At 42.5% G+C, this 22,772-nt stretch overlaps 2 protein-coding genes across 2 annotated transcripts; both read left to right on the top strand.

Annotated features, from left to right (window-relative positions):
- Nucleotides 1-409: 409 nt before the first annotated feature.
- LOC117743090 (neuronal tyrosine-phosphorylated phosphoinositide-3-kinase adapter 1) lies at nucleotides 410-12,745 on the top strand. Its single transcript, XM_034550846.1, has 7 exons — nucleotides 410-597; nucleotides 7,408-7,775; nucleotides 7,862-9,145; nucleotides 9,230-9,739; nucleotides 9,834-10,076; nucleotides 11,620-11,726; nucleotides 12,314-12,745. Exons 1-7 carry the CDS (start codon nucleotides 410-412, stop codon nucleotides 12,743-12,745), a joined length of 3,132 nt encoding a protein of 1,043 aa, XP_034406737.1.
- A 3,118-nt stretch (nucleotides 12,746-15,863) lies between these two features.
- On the top strand, nucleotides 15,864-22,428 carry atp1b2b (ATPase Na+/K+ transporting subunit beta 2b). Its single transcript, XM_034550380.1, is given in 10 exon segments — nucleotides 15,864-16,261; nucleotides 20,287-20,415; nucleotides 20,503-20,610; nucleotides 20,795-21,000; nucleotides 21,247-21,262; nucleotides 21,265-21,305; nucleotides 21,565-21,582; nucleotides 21,810-21,836; nucleotides 21,838-21,909; nucleotides 22,055-22,428. Coding segments are annotated over 10 exon segments (876 nt in total). The 5' UTR covers nucleotides 15,864-16,170; the 3' UTR covers nucleotides 22,223-22,428.
- Nucleotides 22,429-22,772: the final 344 nt, after the last annotated feature.

Raw genomic sequence — 22,772 nt, 5'->3', positions numbered from 1 at the left:
TCATAACTGGATAATGAAAGTATAAATAGTTTTCATGTGATACACTAGAGGTTGGGGTAAACAAAATTGCAACCTCCATCATCATGCATCACAGTGGCTCTGTTCTGAAGGCTGCCAGTTAGAGTAATGGGCAGGATTGTTCGCTAGGACACGGTGAGCATGATAAGCTCTGACTCCCCTAAAGTTCTGCTGGTAATTTGGGTTTGATTATTTGGGTTTCATTGAGCGTCGCCACATCTCAAAGTAATCACCGTCAATCTTGGCAGCTTGCAAGTAGGCTGTAGCCGTGAAACATGTCGTTTGAATGATTAATGAGCTCAAACATTGCTCTTGTTTCTTCTTGTTTAGGTGAATTGGAGGAGGCTGCCCGTGACATACGTCCCTGTTCTCCCGAGTCTTCTTCTATACCATGAGCTCTGGCTCTGCCCAGGATGTGGCAGTCGAGCATTTCCTGCGTGACATAGAGAGGCGAAGCAAGCGGCTACACTGCGCTGTGATAGGCTGCGAGGAGGAGCGACCCCGCAGCGACATGAACCTGCTGTATCGTAAGAGCCGTTTGGACTGGAGGCAGAGGGACCAAGAGGGAAGTAAAAAGAGGTGAGAGGATGAGCGCACAGGAGCTTTGCATATATGGGATTACATTAGGGTTCAGTTCAGAAGGGATATAAACCTCTTAGCCAGCATGAATGACTTTAGTTTCAAAATCTTAATTCCAAGCACAGTTCACAGGGGTTCGCCTGAAAAGTCTTGCATAGCAGAACATCATAATGAACTTAATATGTTCTGTAGATGAGATCAACTACTTTCATGTCATCTGTAATACCACAGGGCGAAAGGGGGCCCAAAAATGATGGAGAAGAATATGAAGCAGTGAATTAGAAAACCGTGCCTGTTTTGAGTTTAAGAGTAGCCATAGGGGGTGTGGTCCTGCTAGCTCAGCCGGCCAGCAGCGGTGGAAAGGAAGTAAAAACATTTACTCGAGCACTGTACAGAAGTACAGTTTTGTATGTACTTGTACAGCACTTAAGTCATTTCAATTCATCCCACTTTGTACTTGTACTCCACTACAAACCATTTAAATAGAACCCTTTTGGTTTATGCCTAACCACTGGTTCCCAATATTTATGTCTGGGGGCCCTCAACAGAAGTGCTTAGTTTGGGCTCCTTTGTTATGTTTCAGATGCATACAAGTTGTAAGCAGTTCCACCAAAACAATGTCCCTCTCTAAACCTCTCAGATAGTTCAATTTCACAAAAAGCAATGAAGGTTAGAGGAAAAGAAATAAATCTAAATTCATGTTGCTTCATTACAGTAATCATATTTCACCCAACCTCCACCAGCTACACCAGTGAAATGCTGCTTAAACACAGACACATTTAAATGAACAATCTAATCTTGTATAATTGATTAGTATAGTTGATGACATATCTGTATTTTAACTTTTTTTAATCTATATATATATTTATATATATATATATATTTGTATTGGTCGGAATACTTGTTCCAGCATGACTGTTTCAGTGGGATTAAAGAGTTGTGGTTAAACAGGGTGCTGTGTGTGTGTGTGTGTGTGTGTGTGTGTGTGTGTGTGTGTGTGTGTGTGTGTGTGTGTGTGTGTGTATGTGAGATTGTGGAGTTTGTACATGCTGATGCATCAGGTCCAGCTTCTTTCTTCGGACGCTTCCAGTTGAAGTGAAAAGTAATCACAACACAAACTAAATGCTGGTCCTGTCAATAATAGTAATAACAGTAATAATGATAATGATAACACTTGATCTTTTGTAAACATTGTAATGAGATTTTTATAATTGATTTAAACCACATTTTACACAAACATTCTGAACGACGCCCATGTATCAAAACAAACTCTACAAAAAGTGGGCAAACAACAGCATCACACGCTGAACCACAGTTTGTTCGTGACCGTATTGTTTTGAAAAAAGCCTGTTAGTGAGTGATCTTGTGTATCTAATCATGTGTTTCTGAGACAGAGTAGAGATGCACCACTCAAATGTGAGTCACCTATAATTCACCAAAATCGCAGAAGAGAGGGGGAAAATCCAGGACAACAACTCAGTGTTTTTAGAAGCGTTGTCCAACTCTTTCTGACTCACAGCAGTAATTGGAGGCCCTTGTGTTGGAAGCGGAGATCAACGCCGTGGCAGCATCAGGCCAGTGGAGGTGTAGGGCAGCGAGTAGGACAGCGGAACATGATGAGCGATGAAAGCAGAGCTGAGCTTTGCCAGAGCAGCAGAGGTGAGAAGCAGGACATGCCCAGTGATGATTACGAACAGGGCAGGGTCAGGGGATGAAACCACGCAGGGAGGAAAGGATGGAAACCAAACGGACTGGAAGCAGGACGGGCACCGGCTGCAGAGCTGATGGGAGGGAGAGGAGGAGGGACACAGGAAAAGTATGAAGGGCACTGGTAGACACTTTGAGATCTCAAGGCCCTCAGGAGAGATCTCACATTTTATAAAGCAGAGACGGCTGTGGAGAAAGTGAATTGTAAACAGGTGATTTTCAATATGATTTTATAAAAAATAGAGTTTCTAATGGCACCAATACAGGGCGACAGACTTTTCCCCCTCGTGACAAACACACCTTGCTGCCATTTATTCTTGCACAAAACTATGAGACCAGTGTGATGGACTGGTATGGGTGTACCAGTGTGTATGCAGATATATGAAGGACTAAAATCAGCTCTGCAAATCCCTTCAAAGCAATTTCCTAATTGATATTCAGTTAGACAATTTGGGGATGAATAAAAGACAAATGAAAAAGGTATCACATGTTTGGAAATGACAAAGGGATTTATAATGTAAATCAAATTATGAATAGATTATTTTTGTGTAAACAATGGAATTTGAAAATTAAGTCAGCTGTACAATTAATTAAAGGTTAATAACAAGTGGAATAATGGAAGATACCAGTTTCTTTATTTTGATTTCACTTACGCTGCACACAGAGGTCTTGTTATGGCAACATATTTGCTATAAATACATCATTAATATAATTATATTTAAAAGTTTACAGAATGCTTCTACACTGTTTAATGATCCTTAGTTAGTCTCTCTTGGTTCTCCATATGCAGTCCAAACTCCAAGCAGGGAGACATAGCTGTCAGTCTTTTCAGTGTTTTAAGAGGTCTCTTTTTTCCTGTATGGATGTATGAATTTACTGACACCTGATTGGGTAGCACTGTCTGAATGTTACTCATGCTGAGCTCACCTGATGTCCTCATGAATATGGGACCATTTTGAATAGATAAAGCTTATTTTTAAGCAAAGGTAATATGTTAAACAGAGAGACTACAATAGTATCTTTACAATCAAAATCTCTATTTTGATATATATCTTTTTAGTTTGAGCTACTCATTGACCTGAATCTGAATCGCTATTGAATTGCCAACTCTATATTGAGATAAACAGAGAATCAGTCAAAGATTCAGATTCCTGTTATGCCCCTTTTAGAGATACATCAAACCCAGAGAAGAAAGGCCTTTGTTATCACTAACATCTTAAGCACATGGTTCAAAGCACAATCAAGCCTTAAAAAAAAACATGTGCTGAATGATTTCAGCTCATTCAGCTTTGTTAAAAATTTTTTTTATTTCAGCTGTCATGGCAACCAAATGTGAAAGTATTCCTCATTCTGTCAGCGTGTCTTAATAAACCGAGAAGAACAGTCGTTGTCACATGAGTAAATTACTTGAAAGTTAAAGACTTGAGTTTTCAAGCAGACAAAGACAAGTATTATCTTTTTGTGGAAGCTTCAAGAAGTTGTTATCTCTGTGGTTATTCATTGTGGACAAGCAGTGACGATAAAGATACATGGAAAGCTTATTTTACTTTAGTTGCTTTAGGGGCACCTACTGGGGTGCCTGTGTGTGTGTCACAGGCTGGCAACTATACAATCACACTCTTAGAAGTATCAGTCGACACATCTCGTGCTTCATGCTTTTAGCCTTTTATGTAATCTTTAGAAATCATATTGGTTAAAAACCATGCGAGAGACAACCCATAACTTAAGGCAATCAATTAAAGTGTTGTGTCAAATATGTCAGGAAGGTCCAACAGAACGAGGACAGCTACACACTCCGTGTCAGCTGCTCAACCTTAACCCAGCAGAAACTTTAACAAGGCACAACTTAACTGCTCTGATTTGCCCTCAAACCAGATTGGATGTTCTCAAAGATAATTTTTATTACAGATAATCTCATTCAGCTGTTTAAACATAACCCACTCTTAAACTCTGCCCCAAAAAAGGTAAATTAGAAATAGGACGGTAGCTGCTAGGGGCAGAATGATCTAAACTGGATTTCTTCAGCAGAAGCTTTATCACCACAGTCTTAAAAGCTTTTGGGAATATCTCACACTCTGAGGAGGAGGAGGAGGAGGAGGAGGAGGAGGAGGAGGAGGTATTCAAGAGTCTGTCCAAAGATGAATCTGCCAAAGGTGTCTTTCAAAAGGCGACAGATGAGCAGCGACTGACCTCATACAGTTTGATTGGCATTGGTATTTTTGCTCTTGAGTGAACTGGAACATTTGTTAGAAATGATTTGAAGATACCTCAGATTCATGCAGAAAGAACAATTCCCAATTTGGACATTGGACAAAGCAAGACGGGTGGAGAAGTACTCCTTGAAATATTAATTGTTACAGATTAAGCTCTATTTATGATTTTAAAAAGCAATCAGATCATACCAGTAATTAACAAGAGCTACTCCAATGTCCTGAACTATTGAGGATCAATCCATTGTATAGTACGGACTTTCAGTTTATCAGTGGACCAGAGCCAAAGAAGTGAAGAATTAAAGGAATGGTTCATTTTGGGAAAATATCATCTATACAAAGCAACCTGCTAAATATGTAATCTAATCCAGCATATTTGCACTTTGCCCCATTACACTGATATATTATTGTTTACAATTTAAGTCTGACTTATAGACTTGGATATAGTTGTTCTTTTTGTATACTTTTAATCTATATTTGTCATCTTTTGCCTACTAGTACATTATGTACCTAACAGCTAAATGTTTAAATTTACTCTTGTTCAGTTTATATTGCTGTGTACAATACGAGCAAAATAGCCACAGTCAAATTTCTGGTTAAAAATAACACATCTTGTGTTCATTTTTAACACATCTGTGTGTCAAGGACAACACGTTTTGTGTTGCTTTCAACACAGTCAGTGTGTCAGCACATTTAACACATGCTGTGTGTTACATATTTCAACATAAATATGTGTTAAAATAACACGATTTTTGTTTTAATAGTATTTTCCAAAAATGATCCTTAAAATAATATTTTTTGTCCATGGTAAAATTGCTCTAAAATACTCACAAAATAAACAATGTAAAATTCAGGTGATTTATTTAATTTCATATCATTAAAACATTTGACAGATGTTCACAGATCTGTTTTCTAAAAATGATCACTGTAAACCAACATTTTATACACAAAATATAATAAATAAATAAACATAAATAACTCATTCCTGCCCAAAAAGTACAAGCTATCTTCTATTTATGCTATTTGCCAAACTTCTGCATTAAGTGCCAGTTGATTCTGCACAAAGAGAAGTGAGAGTCCAGATACTTTTTGACCAGCTGAGTGTTTGGTCTTGGTTTGAAGAAAGCTTCTTCTGCTCTATACGGGAAAAAAAAACAGAAGGAGCTGCTCAGCCTCTGCTCTGGGCTAATTATGGCCCCGTAGTATCTGTGCCGATTGTGAGGAGTCACAAGTAAATCTCCACAGGCCTTTAAGGGCACAAGCATACTTGTGCAGATGCAATCACACGTTGTTGCCGCACCACACACATACAGTAAGAACACGGATTGGAGCCTCTGTGTTCCTCGGGGATGAGCAGCCTTAGTTCTGCTTCTGCTGCTTGCAATGTGGACTGCAAATTGTAAGCTCCAGTTGTCTTCTCCTGTGCTTCACTGCCTCCCAAGGATGGCAACGGATCTAAAAGAGAGCGCCGCATGACCCGTAGTCATGTGTCGCCATTGTGTACAATAATGAATCACATACACGCAGAATAATCGTGCATTTGAGCTGTTTAATTACACACTTTCTCAAAGCCTCAAACGTGTACACACAGATGTAGATATCCAGATGTGCTCCCCGTGGCTGAGATCTGATCAACACAAACCTTGAATAATGATTAGCCTGATGTAGCTGTTATTTCTTCCCGCATTGCTGCAATACATTCTCGTTGCTTTATTCTGCTTGTGGTGGGTTTTTTTCCCCTCTTGCGACATTTTGCCTAAGTACAGTAGCTTCACAGTGATACAGTTAATAAAAAGGGAAAAGTAATTCAACCTTGTTGGATTGAAGGTAGCTTAAAGGCCAGGGATTTATTTTTTGTTGCTGTGAGGTGAGGCGGCACAACACTCCTGGAGACACCACACCAATGCAGCACCTATCTCTAAAGCAGTAAAGGGTTATCATGATGTCATTTCTTTAGGCTTTGGGGAACTCAGCAGGGTTGAAACACTGACACTGATGCCTGAACTGTGCTCGACTTCAAACTATCAGCAACTTGGTTTACAGTTTATACATATTATGCCTAATTTGAGGTTCTGTGGTGTATTTATGATGCTCTACTAAATTAATTATTGGTAAGTCTTTTAATAAGTTGTTTCGTTTTTTGAGGAAGGTACATAATACATTTTACATTCAATTCAAGTATTTCACAGATTGACAGAAGAAAGAATGCAATTCCACCTATTGATCAGTTTGATAAAGCATTATTTTAGTCGTATCATTGATGATTTCAAAGGAAAGTCAAAACTGTTCCCATGGAAACAGATTAAATGCTTTTGCATAAGAGGAGACGTGGGCTCAGCAGCATATTAAGATATAAAAAAAGAAAGAAAGATATTTATGCCTGTGGGGAAATTCTTCTCTGCATTTGACCCATCCTTAGTTATTAAGGAGCAGTTTGAGCGCCAGGGGAGAAACTGGGGATTCAGTGTCTTGCTCAAGGGCTCTCAACAAGAACTATGGGGAGAGCGGGGATCGAACCAGGTACCTTGTGGTTATGGGACGCCGCCCACTCTCCCCCATGAGCTACAGCCGACCCCAAAGAAAAAGGATTCCAGCAGTGTAGTGTACACTACAAGTACTTTGTTTTTGACAGGGGAATTGATTTCCTAATTGAATGTGTTTGAGGAGGAAGCAGATGTGGAGGAATTCAGATGGAAAGATATGTGAATGCGAAAGATGGAGGAGTCTGCAGGGCTAGGCATTTCTTTATTGCAAAAGCAATCTTTGAAGACTAAAGAGAGAGTGAGGAAAGAGAGAGGTCCGTATTAAGTCTGGTACATGAATGTTTTTGCACTTAGCTATGATTTCTTCATGCTTCTATCCACACTTTCCCAACCCCATTTCCAAACTGCAGCTCCAATCAAAACGACCCCTCAGCCACTGTTGGCAAAGTCAGAGACTTGGCTTCTTTCCGCCGACACTTCCGGATGGGTTTCATGACCATGCCAGCCTCCCAGGACCTGTCCCCTCACTCTTGTGCCTCCGCCATGGCGCCGCGCTCGCAGTCCTGCCATGCTGTAGGTGCTGGGGATACAGGTCTGGAAAACGGAGATTACTCTGACACCCAATCCCAACACTGTGGCCGCTGCCCCCCAACCAAACCCAAACGTCACCCCAGCACTCGCCTCAGCTGCTCATCCACTGACGGCAGAGGACTTATTGACACACCGCCACCTCTTGCGTCCTCTCACTCACAGGCCAAACACTCAGAGAAGAAAAATGGTAAGAAGTGTATGTGTTTTCCGATGCATATTCCACACAGAAAATGATCTTGTTTCTTCAAATGTATTTTTAAATTTCTCCTAAAGCCATGAAGAAGTCTGACTCTGGAGAGATCGGAGGAAAGAAGGTGCCTCCTTTAAAGCCCAAGAGAAGTCCCAGCACCCAGCTTTCCTTTGACCCTCTCCCTCCACGTGTGCCTCCTTCTGCCACATCCTTGCCTTTTCAGGCAGCGGACTCTCAGAATCAGACAGGGGACGGAGAGGATGAGCCGGTCTATATAGAGATGGTGGGCCAAGTGTTCACGAGAGACAGCCAGACAGCCACCCCCCATCCTGTCACACCTGTGGCCACCACGCCGGACTCTGACTCAGACCAGAGTGAGGCCATCTATGAGGAGATGAAATACCCGCTGCAAGAGGACAGAGACGCCCATAGACACCTCCCTCACAAACATCAGAAACTGAAAAACTCTAAACACTTCCATGTCACCCCTTCCTCCTCCAGCAGCTCCTCGTCTCTGCCACGCCCCTCCTCTTCCTCTCCTTCCTACTCCAAATCCAAAGCTACCGTGTCGATCTCCCATTCGTCTCCTCTGCCTTCCTCTGCATCCTCCACCCCTGTCCCCCAGGTGCTCTCCACTAGTCCACACACACCACGAGCTCCTACTCCCTACCTGCTGCAAGGGACTAAATCCGAGTCAGAGTCCAACACGAAGATCCCAGCCCCTTTCCCCAATCTTCTACAACACCGGCCCCCACTGCTTGCCTTCCCACAGCCTGCAGCAGCCTCCAGCGGGGTCGGGGTGCAAAACAAGTCTGCGTCTGCTAAAATGGGAACTCAAACATCCAGCGTGACAACTCAAGCCAGCACCTCCTCCACAACTTGTTCCAATGTTCCCTCGTCGCAGTCAAACTCCAAGGAGTCGTCAGGAGGAAGTGCATCCCAGCAGGACAAACACAGCAGGGAGGCCCAGTTGGGCCCCGCTCCCGGACTGAGAGCCAGGAGCCACTCCACACCTCTGCCCCCCTCCTCCAAATCCACCTCCCCTTTCTCCCATCACCACCACCACCCTCACCATCGCCCCTCGCACTACCACCACTATCGCAAGCCAGAGAGAGGAGACTCTCCCGCGCCACTCAAGAGCAGTTCTCAGAACCAGACCACAGTCCAGACCCAAACCTCAAGTACAGGCAGGGAGAGTAAGTCTGTTAGCTTCCTCTTGAAGTCTGATAAAGGAGAGAGGGATAAGGACAGGGATAGGGAAAGGGACAGAGACAGGGTGAGAGACAGAGACAGAGACAGAGACAGAGACAGAGACAGGGACAGGGACCGAGACAAAGATAGGGACAGGGACCGAGATAGGGATAGGGGTAGAGACAGAGACAGAGACAGGGACAGGGACAGAGACAGGGACAGGGACAGGGACAAGGACAAGGAGAAAGACAGGGACAGAGATAGGGATAAGGACAGAGAAAGAGAAAGGGACAGGGACAGGGACAGGGACAGGGATCGAGATAGGGACGGAGGGCCGTACTCCTTACAGTTGGATCACATCCCCTCCACATCTAAAAGCAGCACCAGCTCAACCCCTACGCCATTATCCTCATCCCAGCGTCCTCACTCTCGACCCCATCTTCGCTCTCACACTCCTCACGGCCTGCCAGCATACAAGCCTCCCTCCTCGGACAGCCCCCTGCTGTGGACCTACCCCTCCGGTGGCTTCCGGAGACCGCCGGCTTACGAGAGCTTGCGAGGAAGCTCTCAGACGCCGACCCTGCAACAGCCCTCAAGTCTTACTGGTGTAGGCGAGAGGGTAATCAAGAGCAATGGAGGGTCTTCGTCCCTCCATTCTAAAGTTGGCTTCATGCCCTGGGACAGCAGTGCCAGCTTAGCTGCAGATGAGGGATCTTACTGGCCTATGCAGAGGAAATTGTCCTTCAGCCATGGGAGCAGAGAGACAGAGAGTAAGTCAGAAGTCATTTTGAATACAGAGTGTTGATCCTGTGTTGAAAAGAAATACCCTTTGAAATATTCGTTATGTTCCTTCCCATGTCTCAGAGGACGAAGGGCGTGCGTGGAATGGCAGTGCTGATGCCCTACTAAGGATGGATAAGGAGGACCTTGGCATGGGGTCTCGAGGAGGCCACTCGGGCATCCCAGTCCACTTCAGTGGGGCCACCAGCAGGTCGCTCGGTCACAGTGAGTCCTTGACTGGTGTGGACAGCAGCCCGGGTTTCAGAGCCCTGCCCAGAGTCGGTCTACCTCTTCCCTGCCAGACTTTCCCTGCCTGTCGCAATGGAGGTTAGTAAACACTTAGTGTTCTTAATCTTTTAGTCATAACCACAACATCCTATTTAGAATTGAACTAGCAGCAGATTTACATGGGGATTCTTCTGCTGGCTCCACTGTGGTGTAGCTCCTACACTTGAAAGAATCAGAGACTGCATCCTCTCCTCTCCTCTGACTGTCACAAAAAGCTAACAGCTCTGCCTCCATTGCATCCTCTTCCACTGAAGTTAGCCTTGAAGCTCTGTCTCTCTTTGTCAGTCTCTTTGTATCTGCACTCAAGGCCTTTCCCTTAAAACAAAGACATGCTGCTTACCTTGAGAATCAGTGCAATACTTACCTTGAAGCATAGCCAATTAAATAAGTGTGCCATAAACAGGCACACTTCTCTGCACACATACATAAGTTCGTTTTAGAATTAATTTTAAGCACGCCTGGATCTGGCCCCAAGCTACATCGTTGAAATGTTAGCCCCATATGAGCCAGCTCGCAGCCTTAGATCCTCCGGTGGGGCCCTTCGAGGCCCTTCAAGGCCCTTCAAGGCCCTTCTGGCCGTTCCAAAGTCAAGGCTTAAATCAAAGGGTGACCGTGCTTTTGCCATTAGAGCCCCTCGACTTTGGAACGACCTACCTGAGAGGATAAGGCTCGCAGAATCAATCACTTCTTAAACCCATTTTTATAGAACTGCTTTTCAGTGATGTCGTCCTTTTATGCAGTACTTTGGTTCCCCTATTTTAGTTTGTCTGTTCTGCTTTATTTTGTAATTGTATTTTTATATTCCATTATTGTGTTCATTGCCTATATGGCATGGTCTCCTTTGCCTCATGTATTTTCTGAAATGTTTACTTGTATTGACGTGATGTTTTGCTTTGCTTCTATGTAGAGCACTTTGTAAACCCTGTTTTTAAAGGTGCTATATAAATAAATATATTATTATTATCCATGACCGCTGTTTACAATGTCCATTGTGACAAACATGATTGTATAAAACACTTCATAAATGAATTGTGTTTCGTTGTATGAACTAAGTACATGGACAGACAGCGTTCAATTTATGTTGCCGGTGAAGTGAAGTGATATTACAGGATAATGCAGTCAGAGAGACACCACATTTCAGTTTCACTCAATTACATTGCTTATATCACTTTAGTGATTTAACAATGCAAATATGTTGGTATAAAATGTAATCAGGATCATATTGTGCTATAAACAATACTTGTGGAAATTGCAGATTAGGATCACTACCAAAACTGAATTCTGTGTTCATGTTCCAATAAATGTAATTGAAATCTGTTAACAATACAATATGAGGTATCCAGATGACAGTCGGACATTGACAGAGTGATACAGGAACAAATGTCTCTGCAAATGGCCTCCATTGTTCATCGATATAAGGTGCAGTTTACAATTGTCTGGTAGCTTTAAGTATAATGAGCACACAATGTACACAAGCTCTGTCTCAACTCACATGAGTGTAGTTTGACATCCACAGCTCTGTGTGTTGTAATGAAAGGTTGTGTCCCTGTGTTCTCACAGTGTAAATTGTATTTCTTTACAGAAGTGGGGCGGCTGGGCCGCTCCTCCTCTGCTGCTGGCGTGAGACAGGCGGGTGGAGGAGACGTCCAGAGACAGAGCAGCCTACCAGCCCGAGAAGCCCTGAATCAGGTAAATATATAGCACCCAGACGTATAACTTTAGACTCTTATTAACTTCATTCACGGTAGATTTGGGAGTAACATTAATATTGGTCTCATTATTCCCTCTTCTGCTAGAGACAGTGCTTCTGCAGATCTATTAATAGCTGCTAGATATGCCCACTGAGCAGAATAAGGCCCTGGCCTACCTCAAAAGAATAAGAGCTGCAAAGGTCTATGACGTCGGCCGATATGTATTCAGAAAATGAGAGAGAATAGTGGATGAGAGAAAATGCTGTACCATGTTTTGGAGTGATGAGCTGCAGTCTTCTAGCAGCACAAATTTGCCCAGATTCTGGCTGCATAGCAAGTGCTGACGCAGTTTGAGTGTGCTGCAGCGCCTGTCTTCATGCGGCTGGTTGACCCTCCCTCAGCCTGGAGTAGACGAAGCAGCGCTGCATCCTCCTGGCTGTCCAGAGGAACTGCAGTTGTATTCTACATGTGCTAGGATTGGTTACACTGCAGACAGCACTGCAGTGATAGTATGTCTAAATTGAAATACTATAATATAAAAAATAATACAACATAAATTCACTTCTATTTGTCCATTGTGTTCAGCGGCATGGTCTGGCCCAGCCTCAAGTGCCCTGCAGTCCCAGCAGTCCCAGTGTGTCTCGGCAGCAGCAGCAACTTCAGCTCCACCAGCAGCAGCTGCAGTTAAAGCAGCAGCTCCAACAGCTTCAGCAACAGCACCACCTGCAGTTGCAGTTCCAGCAGCTCGCCCAGCTGGCGCAGGGACAGCCTCCTGTCAGCGGGGGCACCACCCAGTCCGCAGCGCAGAGCCAGAGAGACGGTAAGCTGCTGGAGGTCATCGAGCGTAAACGCTGCCTGTGCAAAGAGATCAAGGCCCACAGGCGCCCTGACAAAAGCCTGTGCAAGCAGGACAGCATGCCCATCCTCCCTAGTTGGAGACGGACACCTGAGCCTCGTAAGACTGGCACGCCACCCTGCCAGAGGCCGCAGGCCGTCGTGTGGGACACCGCTATCTGAGGTGGAAAGACAGCACTGAAGAGAGATGAGTTGAGTTGAAGATGGTTGAACAATTGATAAGAGAGAAGAGCAAAATGGGTTTAGTAACTGGAACAGACAATAACCACAGATGAACAAGCGAGTTTTGTTCTTACTGTGTGAAAAACTCATCAAAGAACATTAATGAAGATTATTGGAGACTTTGAACTTATTTGGTAAAAAAAAAAGAAAAAAAAGAAAAAAAGAAAAGGCGGTTGAAAGAGGTGAAGACAGGACGTATTACAATCAGACTAAATTAATCTCTTACCCGGGTGATTTCTACTTGCTCTGTACTCTGTCCTTCTCAATGTGTTCTAATTGCCAATGATTTTTTTTTGCCACAAAACACCAGTATTGCCACAAAATAAAGATGCCATCATAATAATGGGTGGGATGTTTTCTCAAATTGGTGTTGCCAAATTTCCTCCTGACTAATTGAGACATAAAGGGATCATATATTTTCTCCAACACAAAGTTGTCCAACTTGCATAGAAACGACTCTGCGGATGAGAAAAGGCGAGGTTCATTGATCATTTATTGAAGTGTTTCTTGAAATCGTGAATGCTTATGAGATGTCTTGGTATCAATAGATTGTCATTGTGGATGCAAATAATCATCACTGAGGAGCTACCTACTGTATCTGTTTGCATATTTGTAATGTAAATCTATTTACTTTCTCAACGTTTCTGCAATTTTATAGCAATATGCTCCGGACGCTGGAGCAACATAATTAACAACTTGTGTCAACTAGCCTAACATACATATCTAAGACTTGAATAAGTCATATTTACTGTGTCATTCTCTGCATGTCACAATAGACATACAGCGTTGTAAAAGAATATGTGTAGAGATGATCATGTCAGACTTTTACATACAGCAGATCTTCACTAGGTTAACACGTGGTTGTATACAAAGATGAATATATTGCTGGGGGGTATATTGTTAGGGGAAGGTGTGCGACCAATGGCACATACTGTGTGCAGTCCAGCCAAATAAAGATACAGATCAATGGTACAAAAACTTCATCACCCATGCTTATCCACAGTTGCACATTAGTGATTGTTCCACCACACAGAAAAACAAGCACTGACACCCATCAACACAGACTGTACAATGCGGTGCAACTGATAAGACTGTGAGTATTGATCACCTCAAACAGAATGCTGGAACAATCTGCACAAAACATGGTATACACGTAGGAGAAATTAAACCCTAATGTACTGTAAATAGATATGTACAACTGTATTGAAAATGTAGCAATTATTTCCATTTTCATACTTGTAATCAATACATATTATGTAGCATATACTGTATAAACATAACTTTGTTCACTTGTTTTTTCTAAAAGAATTAAGTACTTTATCTGCTGCAGCCAGGCCATGCATTACTTACAGTTCGACTAATAAACAGTAAGCCCTCTAAAGAAAGGCATGGTCCAACAGTTGTTTATTTAAATTTATGCAAGACTCCCTTTAAGCTGTGTTATTGTTTTATTTATACCCCTTTTTTCTACATTAATTTTTATTTGTGTACAGATTTCAACAGCTCGTTGTCTTGACATTTTGAATACTTTGCTGCTATCTTGAACTGCTGGTGTTGTTCATTCAACCACACCGTGTTACCATAAGAAACATTATCAATAGAGTGGTTATTGTTACATATTTGTTTTATTTCTAAAAGCCACATGAAATGAAGTTTGTACCTTGAAGAGTGAGCCCTTCTGTAATATTATTAAGGCACTTGAATGTCTCTTGGTTGTTGTCGTTTTATGATAGTTAGCACCAAGCTGTACAGTACAGTACACCCAGTGAAAAGAAGACCTATCTAAATGTTCCAGAGTCACTGCTTGGCCTTTTGTTTTAATTCCCACCTGCTCGTGTTTGAGGGTCCAGGTTTTTCAAGCCTACTGAGTCCATTTTCAAACAAACACAGGTCAGGTAGAAGGAAATGGGCAAGTGCAATGCATGCAGAGATTCCTTACACTGAAAATGTCCCAATGATACTGACTAGTGTGTCCAACTCCAAGTAAATCACCTTACTATGATTCCTTTTCACAGACTGATATGGAACCCTAGGTATCATTTCCAAAATAGTTTACAGAAACTGTTGGTTTTGTGTGTCTTCTAAAACAGTGGCCATTATATGAGTGCCATACTATATTGATATAGTAAGATACGGTGTACCTTGGAAATCACTGTAGTGCTATATTTGCATTGATATTGTCATTAAAAATAAATTTTATATAATGAACTTTACACAACAAACAGGATTTGTGCAGGTTTTCATGCTTTTGTGTTGTTTTACTGTGTACATGGTGGGGAAGTGGACATTATGTTCCCACTGCACTTCTGCAGCAAGTGTTGCAACACCCTCTGTGTCCATGTAAAGGCGCTACTTTCACTCTGCGCCGCTGTTGGTGTGGCTCCATGCATAACACCAGTCATCGCTTCATTACACCACACACACACGATTATAATCCATCAGACTTTAACTACCTTCACAGTTTGTATTCCAAATAGTTTATTCACTAGTATTAGTTATTATTCTGGATTTAAGTTCAGTTGGATAGTAACCTACAACGTGTATTACCAGTAGCTCGCAATTTGCTACCAACGGTTAAAAAAAAAAAAAAAAGAGGCATGCAGAAAAGTTGTAAGTTTTAGGCAAAAAAAAGGTATCCAGGTGAGGTGGAAGTTTCTATTACATACATCGTATTTACATTATTATCTGAAGAGTCTGTTTCTCTTTTAATAACCTCCCTGTATTATTATAATATGAATAAGATAGACAATTAAACACAACAAGTGGGACTAGAATGTATCTGTTCGAGTCCTTTAGGAATATCAGAAGGATATTATGTTGCTTTTTCTTCGGGGGACGTGACGATCGAGGCCTGAGAGCCAATGAAAGGACGCCTTCAGCCAGCCCATGATTCGCTGTAACGGTTGTCTGTCCTACGATGAGGAGAGGTGCAGTGCAAATGATTGGCCAGGCGGGAGGAGGAGGAGGGACTAGCTGTGCTGGGGATGGAGAGAGTGGGGAGAGGGGGAGGGAGCGCTTTACCGCAGTATCACTAGATTTCTGCACCACTCATCAAAACTCTGCGGCATGCAGACAAGAACTGGGGGGAGGGCAGATATTAGGTCTATGCTAGAGAGTAGGAACGCTACTTCTTAATATTACTAGCCATCTTTCTCTTCCCTCATTGTCTAAAGAAGTGTTTATACTCGATACTGCATTCATTTGTGCGTCTGAGCGCGTCAGTAGAGCGGTTTGATATCCTCTTTTAATCCCATAGCCGCGGTGCTACAGTAGGTCTCTCTCTCTCTTTCTATTCCTCTGCTGTCTGGTCATTTATTTCAACCCGGCGTTTATTAGAGCTTAGGGGTTTAACATTTTATGAAAAAATGTCGAAAGATGGAGAAAAAAACGGGTGGAAGGAATATATATGGAACTCGAGGACGAGGGAGTTTCTGGGTAGGACGGCTAGCAGCTGGGGTAAGTACTGTCCAGCAACAGCAATGCAGCAAACACGGTCCCTCCACGGTTCTGTAACAGGTCTCTGTCACCGTCTCTTGAGCCTTTCCTAAAGCTCCACCAATGAATGTGTCTAACTGTAATATTAATTTCACCCTGATAGAAGTTGGTTGATTATTTTCTGCCAGTGTTTCGGTAATGAGTAAAGCTGTCGCTGTCCACTAGTCTGGTGCTGAAATCTGAATGCTGCACCGCTCCAGTGGAAGAAAACAAAATGTCTTTATTTATTAATTAATTTATGGCACTGCTTTCTCTGCGCAATGCGCTCAGTATAAGGGTGGAGGCATATGGTCTTATTCTACATTTGACTTGGGCAGATTACTGCAGCAGGTTCTACTCTGTTGCAAAGTGCATATCATCAGCTTCTCTCTTTGGAAGTAATGGTAGAGCTTTTGCTAGCGTTGGCATGAATTCTGCTGCAGATGAGACTTTTTTTTTCAAGTATAAGTATAAATAGGTTTGTAGGCCTCCATCTTTATCTAATGAGTATTCAACGTGATGTCATTCATTTTCAGACTTTTGCCCCCTGAGATGGTCGATCCAATCCCAGCCTCTATGTAACACAGGAGCATTGCAACATGCTGTCCTCCTTTCTGCCATACAAACAGCCTGCGACTACTTCAAAGATTCATGAAATGATAGGGCGCATATGGCTCTGTTCTAATGACATTGGAGCGCTTTAATCTGGGTAAAGCCGTGGGCCAAAAGCTATTTGTATCACCTCCAACCCGGCCCCTCCCAGCGAGTGTAATTCAGTGAGGGCTTTAATCCTAATCTAATGACTTCATTGGCTGATGGGGGGAGGTATCAATTCAGAGGGTAGGATAGGAAAGTAAACCACTTTCAGGAGTTTAGATTATTCTTGATCTTTACAGTGGGGACATAATCTCAGCGGCACTGACGTTTGTGTTTGGAATAATGCTGAAAGTGATTATATTTGCAGTAATATTCTGGTCATAATGTTTCATGAATGGACATTTGACTATTAATGCAACTTTGGGAATCATTGACTGTAGCTTCCTTTACTGGAATCCTAGTGCAGTGTCCAAGTTAATCCAGCTCAGTGCGTCCCAGGTGCTTTGAGGTCTGGTGGCTTTTTTAAGCTGTGCTCTCTAAGGCTTGTTAATTAGGCTATTTTTGTAGTCAGCCACTACATGCAGTTCTGCTAAACTTGGCATCTCACCTCAGCACTTTCTCATTCTCGTAATGATGCATACATTGTACATTCCCTACCCCTAACTCCATTTGTTTGACTGCGTGGCAGTCCATCCATCCATTTTCTTTATCCACTTATGTCAATAGGCCCTCAGAAAAAGGTGATAAAACATACAAGCCAGGTTGCCAGTCTCTTTAAAAAGCAAATGTGTTGTTCCCACTTATAATTATGCAGTATAATGTACGTGCAGAGCCTTAGATCAAAGGCTTCTTTGAGGATGAAAAACAGAACACTTGCTTGTGTGTTCTGCTTTGTGTAAAGAGCTGTAATAATATGGAAATAGCCTTGATAAAACAGAACAGTCCTGCAATTTTGATGTTACATTGCCACCATCTGACACCAGGCAAAGATGTTCAAACAACTACCCCTATTTAAAATAGGGATAATTAAGTGTTCAGCACTTCCCACTTCCAAAAACAACAAAAGGCTCATATTGCAGCACAGGAAAATAGCCTTAAAGAGCCCAATCGGTAACAAAACCAGGATGGTGGTCTCAGTATAAGATTGTAGACCATACACAAATATATCATGATAATAAATAGATGTTTCAACAATAAAAGAAACACAGTGCATAGCTATTTATTCTTCCTCCAGAACATTTCATGTTCAGTTCAGATCTGTTTGATCACCAATACATGAAGCAAATGAACAGCATGTCGTCCTCATTAATTCTGAAAGAAAAGAGACACCTCCTGCCATTATTATTGAATAAAGAACGGGATGCTAAACCATCCCACTCTGGCCTTTTATATGTTGCTTTCAACTGCCGTCTGCAAACAAAACCAGGGTGAAACGGAGATGCTTCACTGTCCATCATCAGCATGGACTGAGTGGGCCGACTGTGAACCTAACACCCTCTTTGCAAGGGGGAACGCCACCCTGCCCACACGCTTGAACCCATATGCACGTTATCACATCCAGTCTCCCCTGGGTGGTGTCGTATTTGCGGTTTGCACCGCAACCCCTTTGGGTGACAGAGAAAAACGCTTTAACATTTTGGTTTGTCACATCTTGTCTCTGGTGCCTCTCTCGCTGTAGTGCCTCTGGCTTGGTCCGGGGCCTGGAGTGCTGACTCTTTATATATTTAATGACTCGGCTTGGGTCTTCTCCATGCAACAGTCATGCTCACAGCCATCTTACTCAGCCATTCGATCATTTCACCTCAGATTCCAATGACTGTAGTAACTAATGTATGAAAAACACACACGCACGCACGCTCTAAATCACCAAGATACTCCTCTGTGATTGCCCCCCCCGTGGAGCAGCTTCCCCTTGACATTTTGGTATGGATTCCTGTAAGCCTGGCTGTGTGGGGAGGCAGCTGCAGCGCCTGCCAACAGGGCGAGTGTACTCCACGCTGGGGGCCACCGCACGGCCCTCAGGTGTTGATGCTCAAAATGAGGGATGTGTCATCGAAAAGGCTATTTATGTTGTTCTGCTCTCTATACATGCAATAATGGTGGGAGCAAACAGTTGCTTCAAAAGTATTTGATCATAGGAAACATCACATCACAGAGAGGGTTCACTTAACCCATGTGGATTAAATAACATACAGCTGTGACAGAGTGGAACAATGCAACAGATTATTACATTGTTCCATTTAAATGTTTTAGACGGTGCTGAAGTCAGTTAGTTGATTATGAGAAGATTAATAAGCTGTAATTTTGATGAATTCTCAGCCATTCATATTGAGATCTTCAACTGTCATGCAAATGTATTATTATGTATTACTTTTGGCTTCAGACTGTTAATTGGACCGAACAAGCAATCAGGAGATGTCACCTTGAGCACTGTGAAATTGTGATTAATCAAGAAAAAAGGAGAAATTAATTGAAAAGAAAAACAATCATCAGATGCAGCCCATGTAACATTATCACTATGGTCTTCTTACACTGTAATTGGAATAGGTCTAGTCTATGATGGCCTGTAATCTCCTGACCCTTTGGTCGGTCTCCATGGGGTCCTTTTCTCCCTCCTCCTGTATCTTCCTCTGTCATCGCCCCCCCCCCCCCCCCCCCCCCCCCCCTTATTGACAGGGAAACGCATTTCAGAGACCAGCCTTTCAATCTTGGTTTAATGGGTGCAAGAGTGTGAGGAAAGCAAACCTAAACCTACTGTTTTGACCAACTAATTGATCAAATTGACTTAATTTAGACCACATTGTGCAGTTATATTTTTAATATGTAAAAAACGGTTGTTCATGTGTGAGTGAGAAAGAGAGAGGCAGATGGTTTAATAGTTTAATGAGGATTAACTGGCCTCCCATGAAACATCATTGGTCCAAAAGGGACCACACAGACACAACACTGCTGCAACATTTAATTAAAATGAACTGATTCCATTATCTACTCAGATTTAAGATGATTCCTACTTAAAAATGTGCATTACGGTAATCATGAAATGGACTGCACAGACCATTGTGCAGATGTAGCGAATGTAGCCTTTATGCATACATCGTACAGCTGTCATTGTAATGCACCACCACCAGCACAACAGGTGTATTATGAGGCAAACGTCTAGATACAAAGAGAACATTTGTGAAAAGGTCAATAATTAATAAAACAAAGAAAGCTGTATATTGACATAGCTCATGTCACATCTGTATGATTTAATTTTTCTATGTAGGCCTACTCGTTTCCTCCTGAATAAGATACATGTTTCATTATACAGAAGGAGGTCTATTGAGCTGAATCATTTATCTATGAAAATACTCCATTTATCACTGATATTGCTCACATCTGATACAACCCTCTTCTCTTTTTGTCTGCAGGTCTTATTCTTCTCTTCTATTTAGTTTTCTACATCTTCCTTGCCGGCTTGTTTACACTCACCATGTATGTCATGCTGCAGACTTTGGACGACCACAAACCAACCTGGCAAGACAGGCTCACCACACCAGGTGCAGTAGCTAATAATACACATGTTGCGGACACAGGTCACAGCCGGAGGCGTGCTGTCATGAAACTGTCTCTTTTGTCACTCACAGGCATGGTGATTAGACCCAAAGCAGATGAGACCTATGAGATTGTCTATGACATCGGGAAAACTGAGACCTGGGACATGTACGCTCAGGCCCTCCACAAGTTCATGGCGCGTAAGTCTGGCTCTCGGGCTCTCGTACAGTGATTCAATAAGCTTACTGCTGCAGGATTATCCAACAATCTAGAATGAAGTGTTTTGACCTAATACGAGATAGAGTTGGGAAATTGTCTCGCACCAAGGTTTCACTTGAGTTATAAGCCCGTACAAACAAAATGTGTATCCCCTCCCCCCTGCAGCCTACAACAACTCCGTCCAGGCTGAGAAAAATAACGCATGCACCCCAGATCAGAACTTCCTGCAGGAAGACAGCGGCGATGTGAAGAACAACCCGAAGCGCTCCTGTCAGTTCAACCGCACCATTCTGGAGGACTGCTCTGGACTCAATGATCGTTACTATGGATACCAGGATGGCAAGCCATGCATCATCATCAAACTGAATCGGGTATGAAAGAGAAAGAGGGAAGGAAGAGGAATGGGATTGCTAGGAGACATGGAGTGTCTGAGAATAAGAAAACGAGCATTCCAGTAAAAATGAGAACACATCAGTATGAAGATACTAGTCCATGATTATTGTATTTATCTCTAATTGTAAGCATATTTTATAGCAAGGATTTTCCATTCCTCTGTGTTTAAATGAGTCAAATGGGAATAGTGCTGGATATGTGCTGTCTCTCTGTCTCTGTCACAGGTGATTGGGATGCTGCCAGGAAGAATGGACAAGCTCCGTTTGTCACCTGTGGTCCAAAGGTAATCCTCTTTGTCTTTCACAATGAAAGGTGTAATGTAACAATATGGATTTCAGCCCATTCATTGCTTTGTGCCTCACTCTCATCTACCACCTATCGGTCGTCCCCATGCCCTTTGATGTCTGTGATTGTATCGTTTCCACTCTCATATCTGTATTGCATGCCACTTTGTCACTTACACCACCTGTGTATGCTCCTCTTCTTTTTTTCTTTTTGCCCCCCATTGCGTTTTATTAATTTGCTCACTCTCAGAAATACAGAGTGGCAAAGATCAATGGGTAAGAATAGGACAGAACCTGTGTGTTGAGACTTTAGATTGCAATTAAAACATGTATAGTAATAGTGTAGATTTTATATATATATATATATGTATATCAAGATCGTGTTTTGCATTAAATAGACTGCTGAAGTAGATAGTGGGATTAGATTGAAAGAGAAGGGCTCACCTTCTCCTCTTCTACATATATGTAGTGGCTGTAACTCATGAAGTTGTTTATCCCCTCAGAGAGAAGACTCTGACAAAATTGGAGAAACTGGTTTACTTCCCTCCAAATGGCACTTTCAACCTTATGTACTACCCCTTACTTATGGCCAAGAAAGCTCAGGTTAAGATTGAATCTGAACTCAAAATATAACTTCAATTAGCAGATATTGCTGCTAATAACCGAGCAGCTATCACGTATCTCGAGACATACCAGACAGAATGCATAACTTCCTGTGTTAAAGTTGTCCTGGCACCTGTTGTTGCAGGTGAACTACTCTCAGCCTCTGGTTGCTGTCAAGTTCCTTAACATTACTGCCAATCAAGATGTCAACATCGAGTGCAAGATCAACGCCAACAATATTCCCGTTGGAACTGAAAGAGACAAGTTTGCCGGAAGAGTGTCTTTCAAGCTGAGGATTAACACTAATACCTAAGTTGACCTTTTCCCTCTGCTGAAAACTACTTTCTTCATTCTCTGCAACATTGCACATCCACAGAAACAAATCTCAGTATTCACACCCTTTGTAGGATTTGTTTACAACCCCCCAAACTTTGGGGGAAATTGTTTGTCCAGTTGTGTGATGAAATGGGGCAAGAATAAAAGGGTGGTAATTCTGTCATTATTTCTGTCTGTGAGCTTTGGGACAAATTCTTCTCTATAAATTAGTTTCAGGTGACGTCTATTTATACTGCATGAAAACTAGGGGTTGTAAAGGATGTGAACATGTGTTTTCAAAGTTTGCAAGGATCAGCAACATTAACACTGTATAGCTGCTCCCCTCCTGCTGCCTCCTTATAGAGTACCCCTCTATAAATATACACAACTTACAATACATCATGTGTATGTCTACAGTATTTATATGGTATCATAACCTTATATCAGTACGTCTATTTTGTTGCACTTAAAAGAATAATCCAACAGACTCACATATATCTTGATGGATGGATGCAGAGATGAAGCCATTTTGCATGTGTGTATTGTCT

The sequence above is a fragment of the Cyclopterus lumpus genome, chromosome 14 (genome assembly GCF_009769545.1).
Source record: "Cyclopterus lumpus isolate fCycLum1 chromosome 14, fCycLum1.pri, whole genome shotgun sequence".
Taxonomy (NCBI): domain Eukaryota; kingdom Metazoa; phylum Chordata; class Actinopteri; order Perciformes; family Cyclopteridae; genus Cyclopterus; species Cyclopterus lumpus.
The sequence above is the reverse complement of the archived record's forward strand: the minus strand, read 5'-3'. Positions and strand labels throughout refer to the sequence as shown.

What these genes read in the sequence shown, in the direction of transcription:
- LOC117743090 (XM_034550846.1), top strand. Translation starts at nt 410, where the DNA reads ATGAGCTCTGGCTCTGCCCAGGATGTGGCAGTCGAGCATTTCCTGCGT. An exon ending in CAAGAGGGAAGTAAAAAGAG is followed by an intron (nt 598 to 7,407) that starts GTGAGAGGATGA and finishes TCCAAACTGCAG; the next exon opens with CTCCAATCAAAACGACCCCT. An exon ending in GGACCGAGATAGGGATAGGG is followed by an intron (nt 9,146 to 9,229) that starts GTAGAGACAGAG and finishes ACAGGGACAGAG; the next exon opens with ATAGGGATAAGGACAGAGAA.